The 21120-nt window shown below is 36.3% G+C and overlaps 2 protein-coding genes across 2 annotated transcripts; one reads left to right on the forward strand and one right to left on the reverse strand.

The window, feature by feature from the left end:
- Positions 1-4451: 4451 nt before the first annotated feature.
- Positions 4452-10027, forward strand: LOC137035904 (eIF5-mimic protein 2-B). Its single transcript, XM_067409698.1, has 12 exons — positions 4452-4564; positions 6118-6190; positions 6626-6802; positions 6897-6991; positions 7110-7175; positions 7272-7407; positions 7479-7588; positions 7684-7854; positions 7962-8108; positions 9271-9409; positions 9501-9623; positions 9742-10027. The coding sequence occupies exons 2-12, from the start codon at positions 6127-6129 to the stop codon at positions 9768-9770; spliced, it is 1257 nt and encodes a 418-aa protein (XP_067265799.1). The 5' UTR covers positions 4452-4564; positions 6118-6126; the 3' UTR covers positions 9771-10027.
- Positions 10028-12629: 2602 nt separating this feature from the next.
- On the reverse strand, positions 12630-18138 carry LOC137035561 (lymphocyte function-associated antigen 3-like). Its single transcript, XM_067408979.1, has 6 exons — positions 18001-18138; positions 17315-17605; positions 16485-16724; positions 16280-16396; positions 16108-16182; positions 12630-12842 (listed from the first exon to the last, which is right to left on the reverse strand). The coding sequence occupies exons 1-6, from the start codon at positions 18056-18058 to the stop codon at positions 12724-12726; spliced, it is 900 nt and encodes a 299-aa protein (XP_067265080.1). The 5' UTR covers positions 18059-18138; the 3' UTR covers positions 12630-12723.
- Between the last annotated feature and the right edge of the window lie 2982 nt (positions 18139-21120).

Below are 21120 nucleotides of genomic sequence, written 5' to 3' on the forward strand. Positions count from 1 at the left end.
TACTATAGAAATGCAGCATATTTCTGCCTTATTCAGTTTTGTATGATGTTATTGTTTTGAACATAAGTTTAACAGTTTTGAAAACAGTATGTAAGCATGTGCAAATCGGTCTGTACATACAAAGAGTTTTGGCAGTTGTTGTGTTTGAGTGAGAAAAGAATTCATGAAATTTGAGAGATGTAGTCATTGAATGCATTTTGTGCCAAAGCAATGATAACTGATCCTCAGTTTAGCCCACATAGACTTCTGTTGTGCTCACTGTGTGAAGAGTTTTGCAAAAGTGACCTAAGTATTGAGAAATGTGTCCTAGCGTCTGTAAAAAACTGTAACCTTCAAATGTTGAAAGAATCTAAAATACAGAATCCTTATAAAATCTCTGCTTAATGTTATGGCTTTTTTATAATATTATTAAGTAAATAATGTTATAATTTATTTTAATACAAGCATGAAATAACAATACAAGCAAAAAAAAAAAAAAAAACTCAGAAGATTATACAATATGAACTATAGATCTGTGATGGTTTGGCTGTATATTTGCTCTTCTTTTATGTGGTCGATGATGTACATCACATGTATCATGAACATAGCCTCAAATACAGAAACAACAACAAACATTACAGTTTTTTCCAATTGCTAACACACAATTTTTCAAACTAGTCTGGTTTTATCAAAACACTTAACACAATTCACAAAACCACACACCCAAACTGCAAAATACCTCATATATCCTGCAAAATGAAGCACTGCAACCGAAACTACACATAACATTATCAAAATCAAACTTTTGCATGAAATGGCACACACTTCATTCATATTACCAGATTTTTGCCTAACCACCTACACACTGTTGGGCATAATGAAAAGCACCCCCATCTTTAGTATGCTTTGCCATAATACTAAAATATGTATCAGATTGTTCACATGCACAGAAATATTTGCAGATACACACACATGCTGTTGCAACATTTTTATTTATTTCCTTCACTACAGTAAACAAGTCAGTACAACATAAGCACAGCAGATATATTTACATGGGACTGAACAAAAATATTCTTACAAAAAAGTAAACTGAAAAAGAAAATTTCTGAAAAAAAATATATTACAGTAAAAAAAAACAAAACAAAAAAAAAGGCAAGAAAAATAATTAGGCAGCATCTTGCCGCACAGCCGGGTCTGGCCACAACGCCTCGTCAACATCACAGGCAATATCTTCCCTTGCCAGACATCGAGGGAAGAAGCGCCTTGAGTGCCTTATCCATCCCTGAATTGCACCCAATCTCATCACATGCCTCTTCCATGGCCTGCACAAGAGCATGCGCACAAAGGGCTGCCGGTCGTATACCTTCCACCGCCATGCCGAAAAGAATTCTTCTATGGGGTTCAGAAATGGTGAGTATGGTGGGAGGTATTGCACGAGAAATGTTGGGTGGTCAGCAAACCAGTTTTGGACTGGGGCTGCACGATGAAAGCTCACGTTGTCCCATACTACAACGTACCGGTTTCTTTGATGGTCTGCATCATTCATACGCTCTGGTGGTATGAGAATGTTGTGAAGTCTGTCCAGAAATGTGAGAATATGGGCTGTGTTGTATGGTCCAAGTTTGGCATGACGGTGGAGGACACCATGCATATTGGAGATGGCAGCGCACATTGATGTTCCCACCACGCTGGCCAGGAACATCTATAATGGCTCTGTGGCCAATGAGGTTTCTCCCTCTTCTTCTGGTCTTTGCTAGGTTGAACCCAGCCTCATCTATAAAGATGAACTCATGTGGGATTGCATGAGCATCCATTTCCAGTACTCCCTGAAAACAAAGAACAAAAATCAGTCAATATGGTGTTATCCAGTACACTGGGAAACAATGTTGTGTGTTGTGTACTGCAGTCAATATAGTACTTACATCCACATATGCTCGTCTGAACTCTTTGTTTCTTTGAGAGTTTCTCTCAAACGGCACCTTATAAAGTTGTTTCATTCTGATTTGGTTTCGCTTGAGAATGGGAGCCAATGTGGACAGACTAACTCGTTGAATGTTGTTGAATAAGGTGTTGTCTTGGATGATGTGGCTTTGAATTTCTCGTAATCTGATTTCATTATTTTCCAAAACCAAGTTTACAATGGCAGCTTCCTGTACCCCGGTGAACATTTGGCCCCTTCCTCCACCATGGTGTCGTCTCTCAGTCCTTTAGAAAAAATAAAATAAAAATATATATAGGGCTTGGACAATGCAGCCTAAATATTTTCCCCCACAGTAGAGTACATTGTACAGGAAACTTGTACAGTTCATGAATGGCTGATGTCATACACTAAGTAAACAGGTGTCACCCAACTGATACACTATGACATGGGGTATACTACATGTGTACTACATGAAATTTTGGTTACATACCTGTTCTCCAGTCTAAAGGTCCGGATGACAGAGGCGACAGTAAAACGGCTCAAGTTTGGCTGCACTCTCTGTCCAGCCTCACGCATTGTCAACCCATGGTTGATGACATGATCTACTAAGGTTGCTCTGATTTCATTTGAAAGTGTTTGTCTTCTTTGGCCATGAACTCCTCTACCTGCTCTACCCCTACCTCTCACTCTTCCTCCCCCTCTTATTCTCAACCTCCCTCTTCCTCTTCCTCTTCCTCTTCCTCTTCCTCTCTCTGCAATGTCTTCCATTGTTGTTGTAAAAAAAAAGGTTCTCACCTGTGGTCTTTTCATAGTGCTTACATCCTGAATGAAGTGTTAACAATTAACCACTGAGGTGTTTGGCCAGGTGGCACATGTAATTGGCCAATTAGCTCATGTAGTGTCATTTTGAATGGCAGTGTTTTGAAATGGCAAACATGTGACTTTATGTCAGATTGTTGTGTCTTATGCAGAGAACTGTATTTAGTGAATTTAAAAAGTGCTATTTTGAAATGCAAAATGTGTGTAAAACAGAAAAGGTGTTTAGACTTTTGGAGACTTGAGAAGAAGTTTTGCTCTCTGTGTGTCAGTTTAAATAATTGTGCTGTGCATGTCATTTTAGTGTGTTAGCAATTGGAAAAAACTGTAAAGGAGGTCTTTTCACGCACATGCAACACATACAAAATGCCATGAAATGTTTTAAACCGGCTGTGTTCTGTATAAGCTAAAAACCATCATTCAAAGTAATGAGAGAGTCTATATATAGTCTATATAAAAATGTGCTACCAGTTTGTGTCATTCTTTATATCTTAGTTTATAGTTACGTTGAAAGTTCAACATTTTAACCTTTAAATGTTGAAAGGATCTAAAATACAGAATCCTTATAAAATCTCTGCTTAATGTTATAGCTTTCAGTAAAATGTCTTTGAAGGATTCAGTGACTTCAGACAGTTACTGGAAACAAGTTTTGGTCATGTGACCCAGCGAAGTGTTGTGAAAGACATTTTGGTCCAGGACGTGTTGCGTAACAGCATGGGATCGAAACTTTTGCCAGGTGTGACGCATTATGTGACGTAACTCTGAATCTGAAACATTTGGGTATAATCTGAGAAAAAAATCTGATAACTGAATGTACTGTACAACAGAATGAATGTATGATATACTTTTCTCTGGTATCAAAATAAATATTTTATGGATCATTTGCCTCACTGACAAATACAAAATACAAAACAAAACTGAAATACAAAACTGCAAACACTTAGTTATTTATATTATAATTAAAATATTATTTTATGAACAGAATTTCTGGTTCAAATTGGCCACAAAGAAATGGACTAAGACTAAATTTAAACACTACACTGTTAAAATGAAAAGACACTATCCTGCACCTCTGATTACACCATAATTTCATCTTACTTTTGGCCATATAAATAGCAGCAACTGCACCAAATTGCATATTTTGCTCAGTTTGGGCCTCTGAATAAAATGAAGCATTTTTCCTCCTCAAGTCTGAGCTCTATATTCTTCAAAAAGAAACTTTTTTTTTTTTTCAATTTTGTAAAAAGGTTTATATCATAGGTTTATATGTGACGGGTTGGAATATATGAAAATATTTTGTGCAAATTAATGAAAAATGTATATGACTAAACGTGGCTTTTCTTCCATCTAACATTGACCGATTTTGTGGAATTATAAGGAATTTACTGCATGGAGCCTGCCTAAAAATAAACCCTGCTGATTTCTCTTCTTTTTTTTCCCATTAGTTTAGTTTAGTTTAGTTTAGACATGACGCCACTTCTTAACTGTAGCTCTATGAGTCATGTGGTTACGAAACCCGGAAACTGAGCGATTTAGGTCTGGCCAATATAAAGAGGGGGGAACCAAGTTAGACGTGACGTAACGTTATTCAAAATATTAAGATTACCTACTTTACTTTGTGAACAAACAAATTTATATTTTAGTTAACTAAAATAAATTTGATAAAATTTGAGCCATTTTGTTGCTTTTATCCAATTTCCCCATATCCCCGTCACTGATGCCCCCTCTGTAGATGGACTCGTCCAGCCTTTATGAACCTCGCGCTGAGCGCGTGAAGCTAGTCTCCTCGCGATTACACATTTGCTCGGTTTACTTCTTGGAAACAGTTGCCCATATTCACATATTTCGGTAAGTTTTGCTTTAAAGTGTTCTTTTACGATCTGTCCTGCTCTTATTTAAATTTTTTCCTCATGTGATTGACCAAGCAATACCTGTTTAAGACATTTTGAGTTTTCAGGGTTCCTACGCAGTTTGAAAAAGTGTTGAATTTGATTTGAGTGGTTTCCAGGTCTTGATAAGTGTGGGAACATATTTGTGTTTCCAGACTATTGAGCCTATTCGGCTTTCTAAAAAATTAAATTAAGAATTTCTAAACAAATGTATCGTCAGTATTTTTATGAGACACCATTAGTGATCGTTTAGTGATTGTCGAACACGACTGAATTAATTCAAGACAGTTTCATTATGCGAAGCATCTCTAATATAAGTGAGTCGAGTGTCACTCAAAGCAGCAACAGATGAAGGAACGGACTGTTCTGTTCGTGCGACATCAGCGCGAGAGGAGGAGGAGGGGCGCGCGAGAGGGGCGTGGTTTGCACAGCTTCAGTTCGCACACCGGAAGAGAAGTTAAAATAAGAACACATTCTGAGTCCTCCATTATGTTTTATAACTTGCGCACATCCTTGTGTGTATGTATATGTGTATATATATATATATATATATATATATATATATATATATATATATATATATAAATATATATATATATATATATATATATATATAAAAAAAATATAATATAAAAATATAATATAAAAATAATAATATATAAATAATAATATATAAATAATAATATATAAATAAAATTCAGATCACGATTCTCCCACAATCCTGGAAATATTACATTAGTTACAGAGGTTTGGAAATCTGAAGAGGACTCTTGAAATGGGAAAACGTGTAGGAACCCTGAATGGAAAAATATGTTGCATCTTATAGCATATTATGCTGGTAATAAGCTACCAACTTTAAAGGTGCTTTAAGTGATCCTGGGTGGAGTAACTTCCTGTTGACGTTTGAAGTGTTGTCAAACAACAGAGGCTAGCTAGACCCTCCCTCCTCCTCCCCCTCCCATCCGTGCTTCCTGAAACAGTCATGACCGAGTTCATGCGTAGTTAAAATCATTCTTGTCAGTTATTGGCTGGAGCATGTTTGTTTTGTGGTCCAGGCTGCACCATGCAGTTTTTGTTTCCATTTTTGGAGCTTGTGGCGACTACAGAGACTGCCTTTTTTTTTTTTTAATAGTGTTCAGGGGACCGGCAGCTAGCGGATAGTGAGATGTTTGCTGTATGAGACACATGTTTGGCCTAAAAATGCGCAACATTGCTAAGAGCACCTATAATCATAATCACTGCAGAATGTTTAACTTTTATTGATCTTATAAATCCTACAACTTTAACAACATCAGAGGATCAAGGGTTTTTTTTTTTTTTTTTTTTTTTTTTTTGTCGAATTTCTTTTCCCTCATTTTGTATTACTTGCGATAGTCTTCAGTTGATATCACTTGCTCAATTGCTCAATAGACATGTTTTTCCTAAACTTTTAACTTTTATTTTTTCCCCCCAAATTGTGCGTTGAGCTCATGTACCCATGTGAATTGTGGTCAAATTTCTCTTTCTTTCAAGGTATCTTTTATGAGTAATCAAAAGCAGCAGAAGCCAACGCTAACAGGCCAGCGTTTCAAGACACGAAAGAGAGGTTTGTCTTTATTTTTAAGGGGGGCTGGGGCAAGTTTGCACACTTGTATTTCAGTGAATTGGGTTTATTTGAACTTACTTTAGTCTTGTTATTGTTGACTAAGAATCCCCCCAATAGCAGAAGTCTTAACTTAGACATTTTTTTGTAGCACTAAGAAATTGCAACACTTTGTCAATGCCACATGTGCCAGTCTTAATGTACTTTAGCTCTTGACAATGTCTGTGTGGGGTTTGCTCTTCTGTTCTGGTACTTACACAGATGGATACCAGGGTTTAGTTTCCTGAATAATTAACAGAGCTCCGTAATGAAAAGGATTGTCATTGGACTTTACTCAACCTAATAGTTACTGTGATAGAGGCCATGTGACAAGCTAGTCTAGGCATGTCATTGAACCACACACTTCACTCACTACTGCTTTCTCTTCCGTTTGAACAGATGAAAAGGAGAGGTTTGACCCTACACAGTTTCAGGAACACATTGTACAAGGACTAAATCAAACTGGCACTGATTTGGAGGCTGTTGCCAAGTTCCTAGATTCCTCTGGTGCCAAGCTTGACTATCGGCGCTATGCAGAAACCCTGTTTGATATCCTGGTGGCTGGTGGAATGCTGGGTAAGAGTGTATTTAATTCTTTTGAACGGCTTGTTTTAGCAATGGAATATAATGGTTTAACTAGAGCTCTTCCATCTGTCCCGGTGTTCCTCAGCTCCAGGAGGTGCCATATCAGACGACATGACTCGGACTAACTTCTGTGTCTTCACGGCACAGGAAGATGTTAAGACCATGAAAGCATATGCTCAGGTATATAAAGTCTCTTTAGTGGGTCTGTTAGGAATGTGCTGCCAGAATGGGGTCAAGATGTATAATGGTGTCAAATAAAACTGAGAACATTCTCAAATTGACTTCCTTTTTATTTAAGGTTTTTAACAAGTTAATCCGGCGGTACAAGTACCTGGAGAAGGGGTTTGAAGAGGAGATTAAAAAGGTAACTTGGATCTAAAATGTCAGCCTACAACATTTGGACTTGTAAAGACCAAAGACTCAAGTTTTTGTTCCCTGTTTGTTTATTTTTTTCTCCCAGTTGCTCCTGTTTTTAAAAGGATTCAGTGAGTCTGAGCGCAACAAGCTTGCCATGCTTACTGGCATTTTATTGGCTAATGGGAGCCTGTCAGCCTCAATCCTTGGTAGCCTCTTCAATGACAACTTGGTCAAAGAAGGTACGTCTGACACATGGTCAGGTTTTCTCTGATCAGCTTTATTTTTATACTAAATGTGGTGTTTTTAATAGGTGTGTCTCCGGCCTTTGCTGTGAAGCTGTTCAAATCGTGGATCAGTGAGAAGGACATTAACTCTGTGGCTGGCAGTCTGCGTAAGGTTGGCATGGACAACAGGCTGATGGTGAGTCATGAGTGAACCTGTGCAGTTTCGTTGGACCGTTCTGTTATGGTAAGCAGCAGCTCATAACTCGTCAATGTTTGTCTCTTCTGTTGCAGGAGCTGTTTCCAGTGAACAAGCGCAGCTATGAGCACTTCTCTCAATACTTCACCGACGCTGGGCTGAAGGAGCTCTCCGATTTTGCACGTAATCAGCAGTCGTTAGGAGCTCGCAAGGAGCTGCAGAAAGAGCTCCAAGAGCAGATGGCTCTAGGGGTTTCTTTTACAGAGGTCTGTGAAGACCCTTCTACTTGAGTCGCTTTCATTTTTGGTTCAGAATCAGTATTTCAAGACTCCAGCATTTGAAGAAAATCTTATGATCTGATTTGTTTGTTCAGATTATTGCCTCTTGCAACGAGGAAATGAAGAGGAGCAACATCACTGAGCAGAAGATGATCGGCATCATGTGGACCAGCGTTATGAGCTTAATGGAGTCCAATAAGAAAGAGGAGATGGTCGCTGAACAATCCATCAAACACTTGAAGGTTAGAATAGTGTTATTTAGACTCGGGCTACATCTTGGTTATTCTGGATATGCTTGAGTGTCTCTGTCCGCACTCGTTTTCCCAAACCATTATCTACTTTTTTTTTTTTTTTTTTTTTTTTTAATAAAGTTTTCTGGGTTCAGTTTTAATTAAAAATAATTAAAAAGCATGTCTAATTGAACTTATAAAAAGTTCATTTTTCTGGCAATTAAATGTAGGCATAACATTATTTAATCTATTTAATAATGAAACTAAACTACTTTTGACCAAGTGCTGCACAACAGAGCTTTACTGTTAAAATTAAAACATGGAGGTAAAATGTGATTCATTAAAATTATATTAGCATTAGAATTATTACACTGAGACCTAGTTAAATTCTACTGTACAAAACTAATAACACAATTCAAGTTAAACCAAACTTATTTTGACAGGTTGCTGTGAAGACCTTTGAGTTTGCATGTTTGACATGAGTTTCTCAATGAAACTGTAAAATGCTCATGAAGTGACACTGAGTGGCTCTAGAGATGAAGTTCATACATTCATGCCATCATATAGTGAGGTGGCAAGCGTCATGTGTGCTTCTGTGTGTAGTAAATTAACCATGCGTCTGTGCCATTCATTCTCGCAGACATGCAGGGTTCATTTTTAGTCTTTTTGTGGTTTAATGTTCACCGACACCAGTCTATAATCACGATTTTACTTTCCACAATTTAAGTGTACTTGCCTGCTTCATCAAATGTGACCACTTCTGCGTTATACAGTAAGTTCTGTTTTTATGCCTGAATTACGCGTTTTCCGCATTGCTGAAAATCATAGGGGCCTACTTGTGGCACGATCACTTTATTACCTGCATGTTTTATGAGTACAGAAAATAAGATGGCTTATCTTAACGGTAACGTGCATCTTTAGCAGCTCTGGAAAGTGAATCACACTGTGTATAAGCTGTTATCTATCAGTACAACATGCATCGCTTGTCTGAGCAAACAACGTTTCAAATTTGGGATAGTGTCTTCAAAAAGCTCAGTTTTTCAAAAATGCTGCCCCATTTTTAGAAGTTATTTTGGTAATTTGAGAACCTATGTTTAATGATTCTATATGCTTGGGCAAAACCAGTGAACCTGTTAATATTGTGACCAACCATATTCTCCACTTTGTTTCTCAGCAACACAGTCCTCTTCTGAAGGCCTTCACCACACAGGGCCTTTCTGAGCTCACGCTTCTGCTGAGGATTCAAGAGTACTGTTACGACAACATCCACTTCATGAAAGCCTTCCAGAAGATCGTTCTGCTGCTCTATAAAGGTAGTGTTTCTCACATCCTCACTTTGTAGTGCTTCTGAAGAGCTGTAAAAGAGAAATGGTTCCTAAGTCTCTATTGATACTCTTCCTTTAGTGGATGTTTTGAGTGAAGAGGCTATTCTTCGGTGGTATAATGAAGCTCACCTAGCCAAAGGAAAAGGCTTCTTCCTGGATCAGATGAAGACGTTTGTGGAGTGGTTGAAAAATGCTGAAGAGGGTGAATATCAGTCTTATTTATTTTTAAGTGCAAGGATGAACTTGTTTGGGACAAATCTCCCTCTGTATTCATGTTTCTCTGTTGCTCTCATTTAATGTAACTCTCTCTTGTGTTTCAGAATCAGAGTCTGAGGAGGAAACGGACTGAAACTGAAGCCAGATCGTTTAATTCTGGAAGAATCTACAGCCAGAACTGTTTCTCTTGTATTTTGAAGCTAAAAGGTCCAGATCATTTAAGGGCTTAACTTTCAAATGTTTTTAAAGTCTTGATTTATCACATCTGTAGAACTCAGGTTTTATACAAGACCTTTTTAAAATGTTTGTTGGTTGTGTACTAGCAGTGTGACCTTTTATCTTTTCTTTTTTGACTTGATTCTAGAAAAATAAAGAATAGTCATAGTCCTGCTTCTGTGTGTGTGTTTGGGTTTTTTTTTTTTTTTTTTTTTTTTTGCATACAGACTTTGAACTATCCCTGTTCACAGTAATCTGTGAAAATGACTAAATGCTGTATTCTGCTGCCAGGCCAGTAGTTGGCAATGTTGTGTTTTAAAGAAACTGCATATAGACTGAACACACATGCACATGAAGTCCCAGTTTTCACATTCAGGTATCACAAGGTATCATTTTCAAGAACTTGCACTTCAAATCCTGGAGTCCATATTTTGTACCTTGTTTAATAAACCTGAGATTTGACAGTTGCCATCTTCTAATCATGATAACTGAACTCTGGCTAAATTGGCTCAATTATAATGAACTAGGCTTATACAGCATTTATTAATCTTTGAACGCATTAATCTTAACATTAGTTAATACACTGTGAACTAACATGAACTTTTCATTAAGATTAATAAATACAGTAACAAATGTATGGTTCATGGGTTAATTAACTAATGAACCTTATTGTAAAGTGTTACCATTATTAGATAAATGAAATGTGTACTGTTTGTTACCTGATTCCCAATTATTTCCATTGTTATATGACTTCTAGTATTTGTATAGACTTGTAAGACTGCAATAGAATTGGTAGGTAATTATTCCCTCACTCTCAATGAGTAAAACTAGTCTGTCTATATGATGGACTACACATATTTGCAAATTTATTTTTAAATCATTATTGTTCTTGGTTCACATTAGGTTACTCTTGTAAGAGAATAGCAGTGGCTGGGACAGACTTTAAAAATCACCTCTGTTTAAAAAGATGCCATCTAATCCTGTTTACCTGAAATAAACTGCTCCCGAGCAGGTTTGAGCTTAGGGACCTGTTGCTATGACAGCAACTCCGGGATGAGCTTCGAAGAACCTCACAATCCTGGATCATGTCAAATTGTAAACAGTAAAATTAAGATGAGTAATACACATACAAAGAACATGCCCCTGTTTACAAAAGGTTTGTTTTTTTCAGGCTCCAAAATGATGCTGCTGTGTAAATAAATGACCAAAACGCAATATTGTTTAAAAGGGTGTTTTGTTTTTTAATGAAGACACCTGAATCTTAAAACTGAAAAATATTTTTATTGCTTAATTACAAAGAACCACATTTTAAAAAGATACAGTGGTGGTCAGAATTATTGGCACCCTTGGTAAATATGATCAAAGATCATATTTTTATAAAGACTGTATAAATAAATCTGCAATGTTTATCCTTTTGATCTATAATTTATAAAATTAGCAAAAATCTAACCTTTCATTGTAGGAAAATAATTGAAAGTGGGGGGAAAATCACATTATGAAATAAATGTTTTTCTCCAAAACATGTTGGCCACAATTATTGGCACCCCTAGAATTTTTTTATGAGTAAAATATCTCTGAAGTATAGTCCCAGTCATATTTACATTTTTTTTAGCACACCAGGGAGATCAGGAGTATAAACATGATGAAACAAAGGCCAAATTCCCATAATCATTCATCACAATGAGTAAAACCAAAGAATATAGTTCTGATGTGCGGCAAAAGATTGTTGAGCTTCACAAAATAGCAGCTGTAAGAAAATAGCTAAAGCATTGAAAATCCCCATTTCCACCAATAATTAAGAAGTTCCAATCAACTAAAAATGTTAGAAATCTGCCTGGAAGAGGATGTGTGTCTAAATCGTCCTAATGTGCGGTGAGGAGGAAAGTTTGAGTGGGCAAAGACTCTCCAAGGATCACAGCTGGAGAATTGCAGAGAAGAGTCTTGAGTCTCAGAAAGCCTAAAAAAAATGATCAAACAGCACCTACATCCCCACAAGCTGTTCAGGAGGGTTTCAAGAAAAATCCTCTGCTCTCATCCAGAAACAATCTCCAGCACATTCAGTTGTCAGACAAGACTGGAACTTCAAACGGGACCGGCTTCTATGGTCAGATGAAACTAAAAAAAGAGCTTTTTGGCAGCAAACTCACCAGATGGGTTTGGTGCACACATGGATAAAAAGTACCCCATGTCCATGGTTAAATATACTGCTGGATCTTTAATGTTGTGGGCCTATTTTTCTGCTGGAGGTCCTGGACATCTTGTTCAGATACATGGCATCATGGATTCTACCAAATACTAACAGATAAAAAATCAAAACCTGCTAGAAATCCAATAATGGGCCGTGGTTGGATCTTCCATCAGGACAATGATCCAAAACAAACATCAAAACCAACACAAAAATGGGTTCTGCCATGACCATCCCAGTCCCCTGACCTGAACCTTAAAGAAAATGAGTGGAGTGAACTGAAGAGAAGAAGCACCAACATGGAGCTGGAATCTAAAGGATCTGGAGAGATTCTGCATGAAGGAATGGTCTCTAATCTCTTGACAGATGTTCTCCAAACTCATCAGGCATTAAAGGTGAAGACTCAGAGCTGTTATCTTGGCAAAAGGAGGTTGCAAAAATTATTGAATAAAAGGGTGCCAGTAATTGTGGCCAACGTGTTTTGGAGAAAAACATTTATTTCATAATGTGACTTTCCCCCCACTTTCAATTCTTTTCGTTCAATGAAAAATTAGATTTTTGTTAATTTAATGAATTAAAGATCAAAAGGAAAAACAATGCAGATGTACTTTTACAGTCATCATTGATCATATTTATCAAGGGTGCCAATAATTCTGACCACCACTGTATTTGGGTCCTGAGGGGTTTAAGTTATTTCTGTGTTCCTGCTGCTGGGCTCTTCACATCTGTCTTGTGCTGGTCCATTTAGGGTTTGCGCTTCACTAGTTTCCTGCTTATCCTCTTCACTCATGTGACCTTCTTTTTCTAAAATACAATGTTTTGAGAAATTACTCTCTGATCATTAAAATGATAAAGCAATTTAATGACAATTTGACAAGTCACAAAAGAGTACAATTTAATTCTGTTCTAAATTTGCTAAAAATTACAAAGCTATAAACGTGTTTAATTTCTATAAAACAAAACTAAGCTTATGAAAAAGCACCTATTCAAGTTAAGTGAAAACCTGGTTTTGCTCCATTTTTTTAAGTGCTATAGAAATTGGGATCATGTGCTGATGTGATCATCTGTTGATGTAAGCAGAGCAAGATGTCTTTAAAGGAATTCAGTTAGACTGACGTCCAGTAAAACTTCCTAAACATGCTTACTTGATTCACTTTTCATCCGTTCAGCTGGGTGTAGGAAAGGAACCGTTTCACCTTCTTTAATATTTTCAGTCATTTCTTGCTCTTCATTTTCCTGTCTATCCTCACTGTCCATTCTTCTCTGCTCTGAATCATTTTCTGGAAAAAAGTAATAATGACTCAATTCTGTGGGATGATCAGCTTAAAATCTATTAGTGCATGTTGAACCTTTAAAAAAATAATAATTATTATAAAGAGATGGTTTTTCTAAAAAAAAAAAAAAAAAAAAAAAAAAAATATATATATATATATATATATATATATATATATATATATATATATATATATATATATATATATATATATATATATATATAGATAGATATATATAAGATATATATATATATGATTGGTTGATAGTACATTGCTTTGTGGTTGCTATATGTGTTTCTGCATGCTTGCTAAGGGGGTCTGTGTGGTTGCTTACTGATCCAAGTCATAGCCTACCTCCAAGTTTCTAAAGATATTTTAGTCTCTAAATACCAATAATCCTTACCACTAAGTCTGACTACTGTTTATATAAATTGTAAACATTCAAAGCTACCAAAGATTTCTGATCATTTTAGTTTGATCTTAACAGTTTAACATATTTATATAAAAGCAAAAAAGGACCATTTGATTCTAGGGGTTAGAAAAAAAGAAAAGAAAGAAAAAAACTGTACTTTTTCCCATTCTAGCTGATGATGATTTACATCCCTTGTGCATGTCATGCATATTTAGTTTAATGTTCCAGGTTTAATCAACCATTGTGATGCTTTTGAACCCAAACCCAACCCCTTTTTTTGTCACTGTTCATGTGAGTGGACTGTTCTGGGGGGTTGTTTGTCTGTCATGGTAAATGAGAAGTTTAATTCTGTGACGTATAGTCCAGAAACCAGAATACCCTTTGTGACATGTTGGATCGAAAATATGTGAAATAAGTTCCCTCGCGCTGCGTAATCGCAACTCACGCTGCATAATCGCTATGGGAACGCCTCTGCGTGATTGCGTCGTGAAGCACTTATGAAATCAGTCCAATGGGGTGACGGAATGTCATAGGCGGGTGACGTCACTGACCAGGAACTATAAAGCCTACCTGAAAACACTCTCATTCAGCTTCTGTGCCTTCAGCAAGCGCTACATGTGAAATCGTTTGTCCTATTGATTGTTGTCTGTCTACCATCTATTTGTTATGGCGAGCAAACAGCATTTCAGAAACTGTGTTATCTCTGCATTTTTGGGCAGAGATACACACCAGATGTGTGTTGTTGCCCTATCTCAGCCCTCATCTGTTGGATTTAATGTATCTATTCGGAGTCAGGAAGAACGCTCTGCGGTTTCTTCTGCTCCAGTTGAGGCAGCTGCACTGATGACATCCAGTTCTGAGGAGTTGGATGTTGTTAGTGTGGAATCAGGGAAAGCTGAAGACTCGCCACTCCAGTTTTCCTGCTTATTGAGTTCGCGGCTTACCGTTTTCCCTACCTCCACACTGAGGTGTCGAGGTCGTGGAATAAGCCTGTCTCATAACATATATTTACATTATACAGTAATGTGTTAGGTATGAGAAGACACGGTTATGGGGCGAGGCCAAGAGAGGAAGAGACGTCTTTCACTTCACTTCCTGTTTACTCACTGTCCTATCACTGTCCATTTGTAAGTTGTTTTCACGACTTACAAATGATCGAACGGAGGTAACGAGTAAAAATAAGCATATTTGGCTCCGAGCTCGGAATTTATCCCAAACCCAGAGTACTCCCCTGTATCCTGGGAATCCACCTTATTCCTGACGAGCCTTTGAATTATGGGTTGCACATCTGGTTTGGGGAACTTACATTCAAAAAGACTTTAAAGAATCATTTCAAATCATAAGGTTGGCCTACAAACACTTATCAGTCAGTTTGACTGAATGAGCTGTCATTATTCCTTCATGTTTTATTTTCAGATATCACGAGAATAATGTAACGCTTGGTATTTTAACGTGATGTTATAACAAGAATATATACAGTATGGCAAGAGCTCCTTTCAGTCGCTGCATTTTTCCTCAGAATTATTTTCTTTTTTTCCCCTTTTGTGGATAATTTTGTCAGCTTTACAAAAAATATTTAAAAAAATAGGAAGAGGATTAGGGCCAAGCAATAATAAAAAATAAAACCATCTTGAGATTAAAGTTGTTAAATTTCAAGAAAAAAGTCAAGATAAAATGTTGAGAATAAACTTGTTAAATTACAAGAAAAAACTCGTTAAATTTTGAGAACAAATTTGTTAAATAATGAGAAAAAAGTCGTTAAATTTCGAGAAAAAAAGTCAATATAAAATGTTGAGAATAAAGTCATTAAATTATGAGAAAAAAGTCGTTAAATTTTGAGAAAAAAGTCAAGATAAAATGTTGAGAATAAAGTCATTAAATTACGAGAAAAAAGGTGTTAGATTATGAGAACAAATTTGTTAAATTATGAGAAAAAATTTGTTAAATTTCGAGAAAAAAAAGTCAAGATAAAATGTTGAGAATAAAGTCATTAAATTACGAGAAAAAAGTGGTTAGATTATGAGAACAAATTCGTAATTTAATCTTTGAGCAGATGAAAGCCATTGTTTGCTAACGATAATAATGCACAACCATGTTTAGAGATATTCATTCATTTTATAGTTTTCAAATCAACTACTCAGATTGCCACGAAATTTTAAATTATTCCATTGTCCCATGCCAGAGCTTGAATTTTAGTGAACTGACACCACTGACTGTAGGGTAAAATTAGAGCATAGAAAACCATTATGAATATAGAGACATCATAATCAGATATAACAAACAAAACTGCCACATAAATGATCTGTCAACCAGACATGCACTGGCTTCAACACATTCAAAACTCAACAGTTTTAAGAGTCAACAAAAATATTTTTAGACTTACTCGGCTCTTGTGTCCCTGGTGATTCACTCGTGTTTATCAAAAGGTTTTGTGGTAAACATTCTATGTTATATACCCCTAAACAAGATAATACATAATGATATCTGTTATATAAATGGCAACTGAAAGGCATACCACATTCATATCTTTATGGTTATATGAGCATATTTCTTACCCGTGCCTCTTCTTTGTTGAATAAAACAAATGGCAACAACTATGATCCCCACAAAAACAGCAATGATGACAGACGTTGCAACTGATATAATGATATTCTGATATGATTGTGGTTCATCTAATAATAACAAGAGCATAATAATAATCATTAGCTTCATAATGAACATTGTATTTCAGCAGTGATTGAATACAGACATGAAGTGTACCTGTGTCACAGTCTTTCACAGTGAAGCTGCTGCTCTTCTGGCTCACTTCATTCTTCACAGTACATGTATAGACTGAATCAGGCTTCTCCTCCTTGCTGATTTGAAGCTCTTGCCCAGACTGCGGTGCTGAACCTGATCCAGTCCATCCATAGGATACATTAAACTGAGATGAAACTGAACACAACAGAGTTCTTGAAAGTTTGTTCAGTTTACACGTCACGTTAGGCTCCTGCACAGCATCTGAGGGAAACAGTGCATGTTGAATTGTAGATGCTATGTGACAGGTAAATAATTTCATAACAACATGAGCTAAATCGCATTGTTACTAGACAGTGACTTGTTTTAAACATACAGAAAGACTTGCCTAGTTGAGGTTATTTTTATATGATGATAGCTTAAAATGTGCAAAAATGTATTAAAGTTAAAAAAGCATTATTATCATTGCTTAATTTGTAACTTAATTTCACTTAAATTTCCATTTGGGTCACATCCATTAACAGTTTCTAAGATCTTTTAAACAAAGTAAAAATAAATGACATGATGAAACAATTACTGGAAAGTCCAGAAATTCTGTTGATACCATCACAAGAGTGAATCATCCATTACATTCAACAACAGTATGGCAGCGTCTCTGCTTGAAAAATCTGCACAGTTTGTACAGTATGTTGTGCTGGTGTCCTCAAATGCCTTAACTAGGTTAACCAACAAGATTCACCAGATTCACCAGCTTTTTTGCTGCTGAGCAGCACAGGTATGATGAAATGCAGACTAAACCGACATTGAATCAGCACTAACCAACAATACTGGTGTCTAATTTAATTCTCACTTACCAATAACTTTAACTTCATTTTCAGAATTTTGCAGCTTTCCATTGATCTGTATTACAGATTTATAAATACCGCTGTCATGGCTGGTCATGTGACGAACCATGAGCCGCCCAGTAGAGATTTCAATCTCTGATCTTCTTCTGAACTGACCATAATCTTGAAATTCAGTCAAATCATGTTCAGCCACCTTGTTCCCATTGTATGTCCACAAAATGTCTTCAGGTGTTCCTTGAATATTTGGATTTAAAGTCAGACTCTTCCCATTCTCAACATAGACGACAGACGTTACAGCATCTGATTAATATTCAGAAAAGGGATTAATAAATCAACAAAGGTAAAGATCATGGTGCAAGGTTAAACATCTAAAATATAAGCATCTAAAAGATGACAACATCAGAGTTTTACAATAAAAATGTAGTAGTTTATTAGCCATCAGGTCCTGAATACATTCTTGAATTCATGTTTTTAACACGCTATGTCTGTCTCAACAAAGAAAAGCTTTATGGATAAAGTCTAATTCATTGTTTGCTTAATCAGGAAATGTCTGAATGTGCTTGAAGAAGAACTTGTTATGCCACCCATAAACGACTATAACAGCTTATTGAAAATATCTCCAATTAACAACTTTCAATAATATTTACAGCATATGATTCAAATAACCATGACAAGAAATAAACAACATTACTTACTTAAATTTGATAGTATTAAACAGACAAAAAGATTTGATACATCCCAAAGCGATCTCATGGTCTTATTTTCACTTTCACTCAGCTGTTCCAGGTGAACCGGTCCATCGGGTGTTCAGGTGATGTGTTGTGCGGATCTAGTAATGTGTGGCTTCAAGATGCATTTGTACGAGACTGAAGCTGTAGTTAAAATATGAAAGGTTATATGTAGGCAGCCTGTGGCAATTTACAGGTGACTATTGTTGTAAGCTGCAATACCTGAAAATCCTCAAAGGAAAAGGTGTGTCACCCTCATTTAAATGACTCTCTGTTTGTGCCTTCATGCTAAACTCCACTTCTTGGTTACGGTTGCTAAATTAGACAAACATTACAGAACTTACTATAGAAATGAACTGGGGATTTTTATGAACAGTGTGAGTTTTTGCAATTTATGCTCATAAAGTGGAGAAATGATTGACTTTGAAAAGCATCTTATCTTCAGCACTGAAGTAAAAACGTGGGCTACTGTAAATCATGGAAGCAAAGGCTTCTCACACAAATAAAAAGTGAGAAGCTTCACTTGAAACGATTGCAAGTGATCACATTAGTTTAATATAACATAACTGTTTCCACAAAAATATATATAAAATTGCATTGAAATAAGAAAAAAATCAAAGGAATACAATGGCTTTACTAAACAATAGAAAATTATTTTAAAGCAAGCAATATAAACTGCACACATCAGCTGTAGAATAATAAATAAAAAAGGGAATACCTGGAAATCTGTTTGTAATGAATACTATATATATATAATGAATATAAATGAATACTGTTAAATCTTCATGTAGACAAGAAGCACAAAACTGTGTATTCCTCTTAGGAAACTTTAATAACTACTATGAACAAGCAGGATAACATACATGCACATGCTCAGCATTCTTTCTCACTCTTCTCACTTACTTCCTATGTATATATCTAACTCAAGAAGCTTGAGTGCCATGTAGTGGTGCATTCATGTAAGGACATCACAAATACTATTTATATCACCCTTGGTGAATATGAACAAAGAAAGCTGTGAAAATCTTTCATAAAAAAAAAAAAAATATATATATATATATATATAAGGAATTACATGATGAAATAAATGTTTTTCTCTAACACTGGTCACAATTATTGTTACACCTAGAAATGATTATGAGTAAAATCTCTTAAGTATATATTCATATTTACAATTTTCCAGCCAGGACTATTACAGTTTTTTCAACTGCTTACACACAAAATCCTTACTTGTCTCACAATTTCTGAAACCTGACACTCAAACAGCAGAACCACACACAAAATCTGCAAAACCATTCACTAATTATTGGCCTTTGACTCAGTTTTCAATTTCATAAAACACTTTTTGCAAAAATACAACACACAATTCTCCATGTAACACAAAAATCAGAAAGTATATTGATTTCCTTTTTCAAACACAGTCATTGTTTCTGTCCAACTACACGATTGATGTATTTCCTTTTTTTCGTACTGTGTAATACTGTATTCACAACCACAAATATTTACACTAAAAATATAAATATTTTGGTTTCAATCTTGCTTTTGTGTTTACTGTGGATATCAGCATCTGTCTGCCAATTACTTTCAATCTTGTACAGTTATGTACACATGAGCTCATGAAAAAAAGAGCTTTAGGTTCTGCCACGGCCATCCCAGTCCTCGGACCTGGACTCTATTGAAAACTTGGGAAACTGAAGGATCTGGACAGATTTTAAATGGTGGAGTGCTCTCTGATCTCTTGTCAGGTGATCTCCAAACTCATTATATCAAGCATTATAGGAGAAAAGTTATCTTGGCAAAATTAGGTTTTCAGTTGTTTTACTTCAATAAAAGGTTAGTTTTTTTTTTTTTTACATATTTGCCAAGGGTGCCAATAATTCTGATCACAACTGTATTCAAGTAATCAATGTATTTTATTTGAAACAAAGCATTAATCTGAAGTTAAACCTGCCTTCCATGTTTAATTTAAGCCATAATTTAGTCCTGGAGTAGCTCTATTCTTACTCCAGGAAATCATCTTATTAAACTATGGACTAGACTAAATCTAGGACTAATTAAAACCATGACAGAGGAAGCACATTTCCGTTAATCTGGTTTAAAGGGCCATTTTAGTCTAGGACTAGTCTTAATCTCTGTCTAAGATACTGCCCCATAGTAATATTACAGTTTTTCTCAATTGCTAAAACACTAAAACCCATTGGCTGAACAAAGTTCTCAGTTGCCTGACCTCATTTAGCTAATTGTGCAGTCTGTTGTCAATACCTTAAACCATTTCACATGGTAAAACACAATTTGCAGATCTCACTTAGACTTTTCAGCAAAACTCTAAAGACATTCTCATTCTCAAAACACATTCTGCACCCTAATGCACATGTCATCCATACTGGTAAACACAAGTGGCAACAATCAAATACAAATAGAGAACACATGTTGGACACAACCATTGTAAGCCAGTTCAGAGAGCAAACAGGTTGTTGAAGGTGGGAAGCAGAAAGTCTGAGAATGGATAGAAGAAACAATGTGAGAGGACGAGGACGAGTGCGTATGTGAGGTGGGCAATGAGAAGGAGGAGGAGGGCAAGAAAGAGGAAGAGAAGGAGGGAAAGAAAGAGGAAGATGTGGAGGAGGAAAAGAAAAAAGGAGGAGGAGGAGGGCAAGAAAGAGGAAGACGAGGAGGAGGGAAAGAAAAAAAGGAGGAGGAGGAGGGCAAGAAAGAGGAGGAGTAGGAGGGAAAGAAAGAGGAAGTTGTAGTTGTGTGTTTTGAGTAATGCCAGCATCCTTGCTATGTATTTTTTGTTGCAGAAAATCTTAGACATGGATAGACCTGCACAGCCTCATGAATTTATTTACATTGAGGCTGGTTTCAACCTCAGCAAAAGTAGACGATGGGGTCGTAATATTGTTGGCCAAAGGGCAATTGTGCATGTGGGGGAAACATCACAATGTGTGCCACCATAAGCCTTCGAGGGCTACAACACCATCATGCCAAACTGTCCCTACAGTACACAATATATACGCACATTTCTCAATGAACTTCATGATGTAGTTGTACAGGACAGATCAGAGCAGCCCAGGTTTGTTGTTGTCT

Source organism: Chanodichthys erythropterus, chromosome 14 (assembly GCF_024489055.1).
Source record: "Chanodichthys erythropterus isolate Z2021 chromosome 14, ASM2448905v1, whole genome shotgun sequence".
NCBI lineage: Eukaryota > Metazoa > Chordata > Actinopteri > Cypriniformes > Xenocyprididae > Chanodichthys > Chanodichthys erythropterus.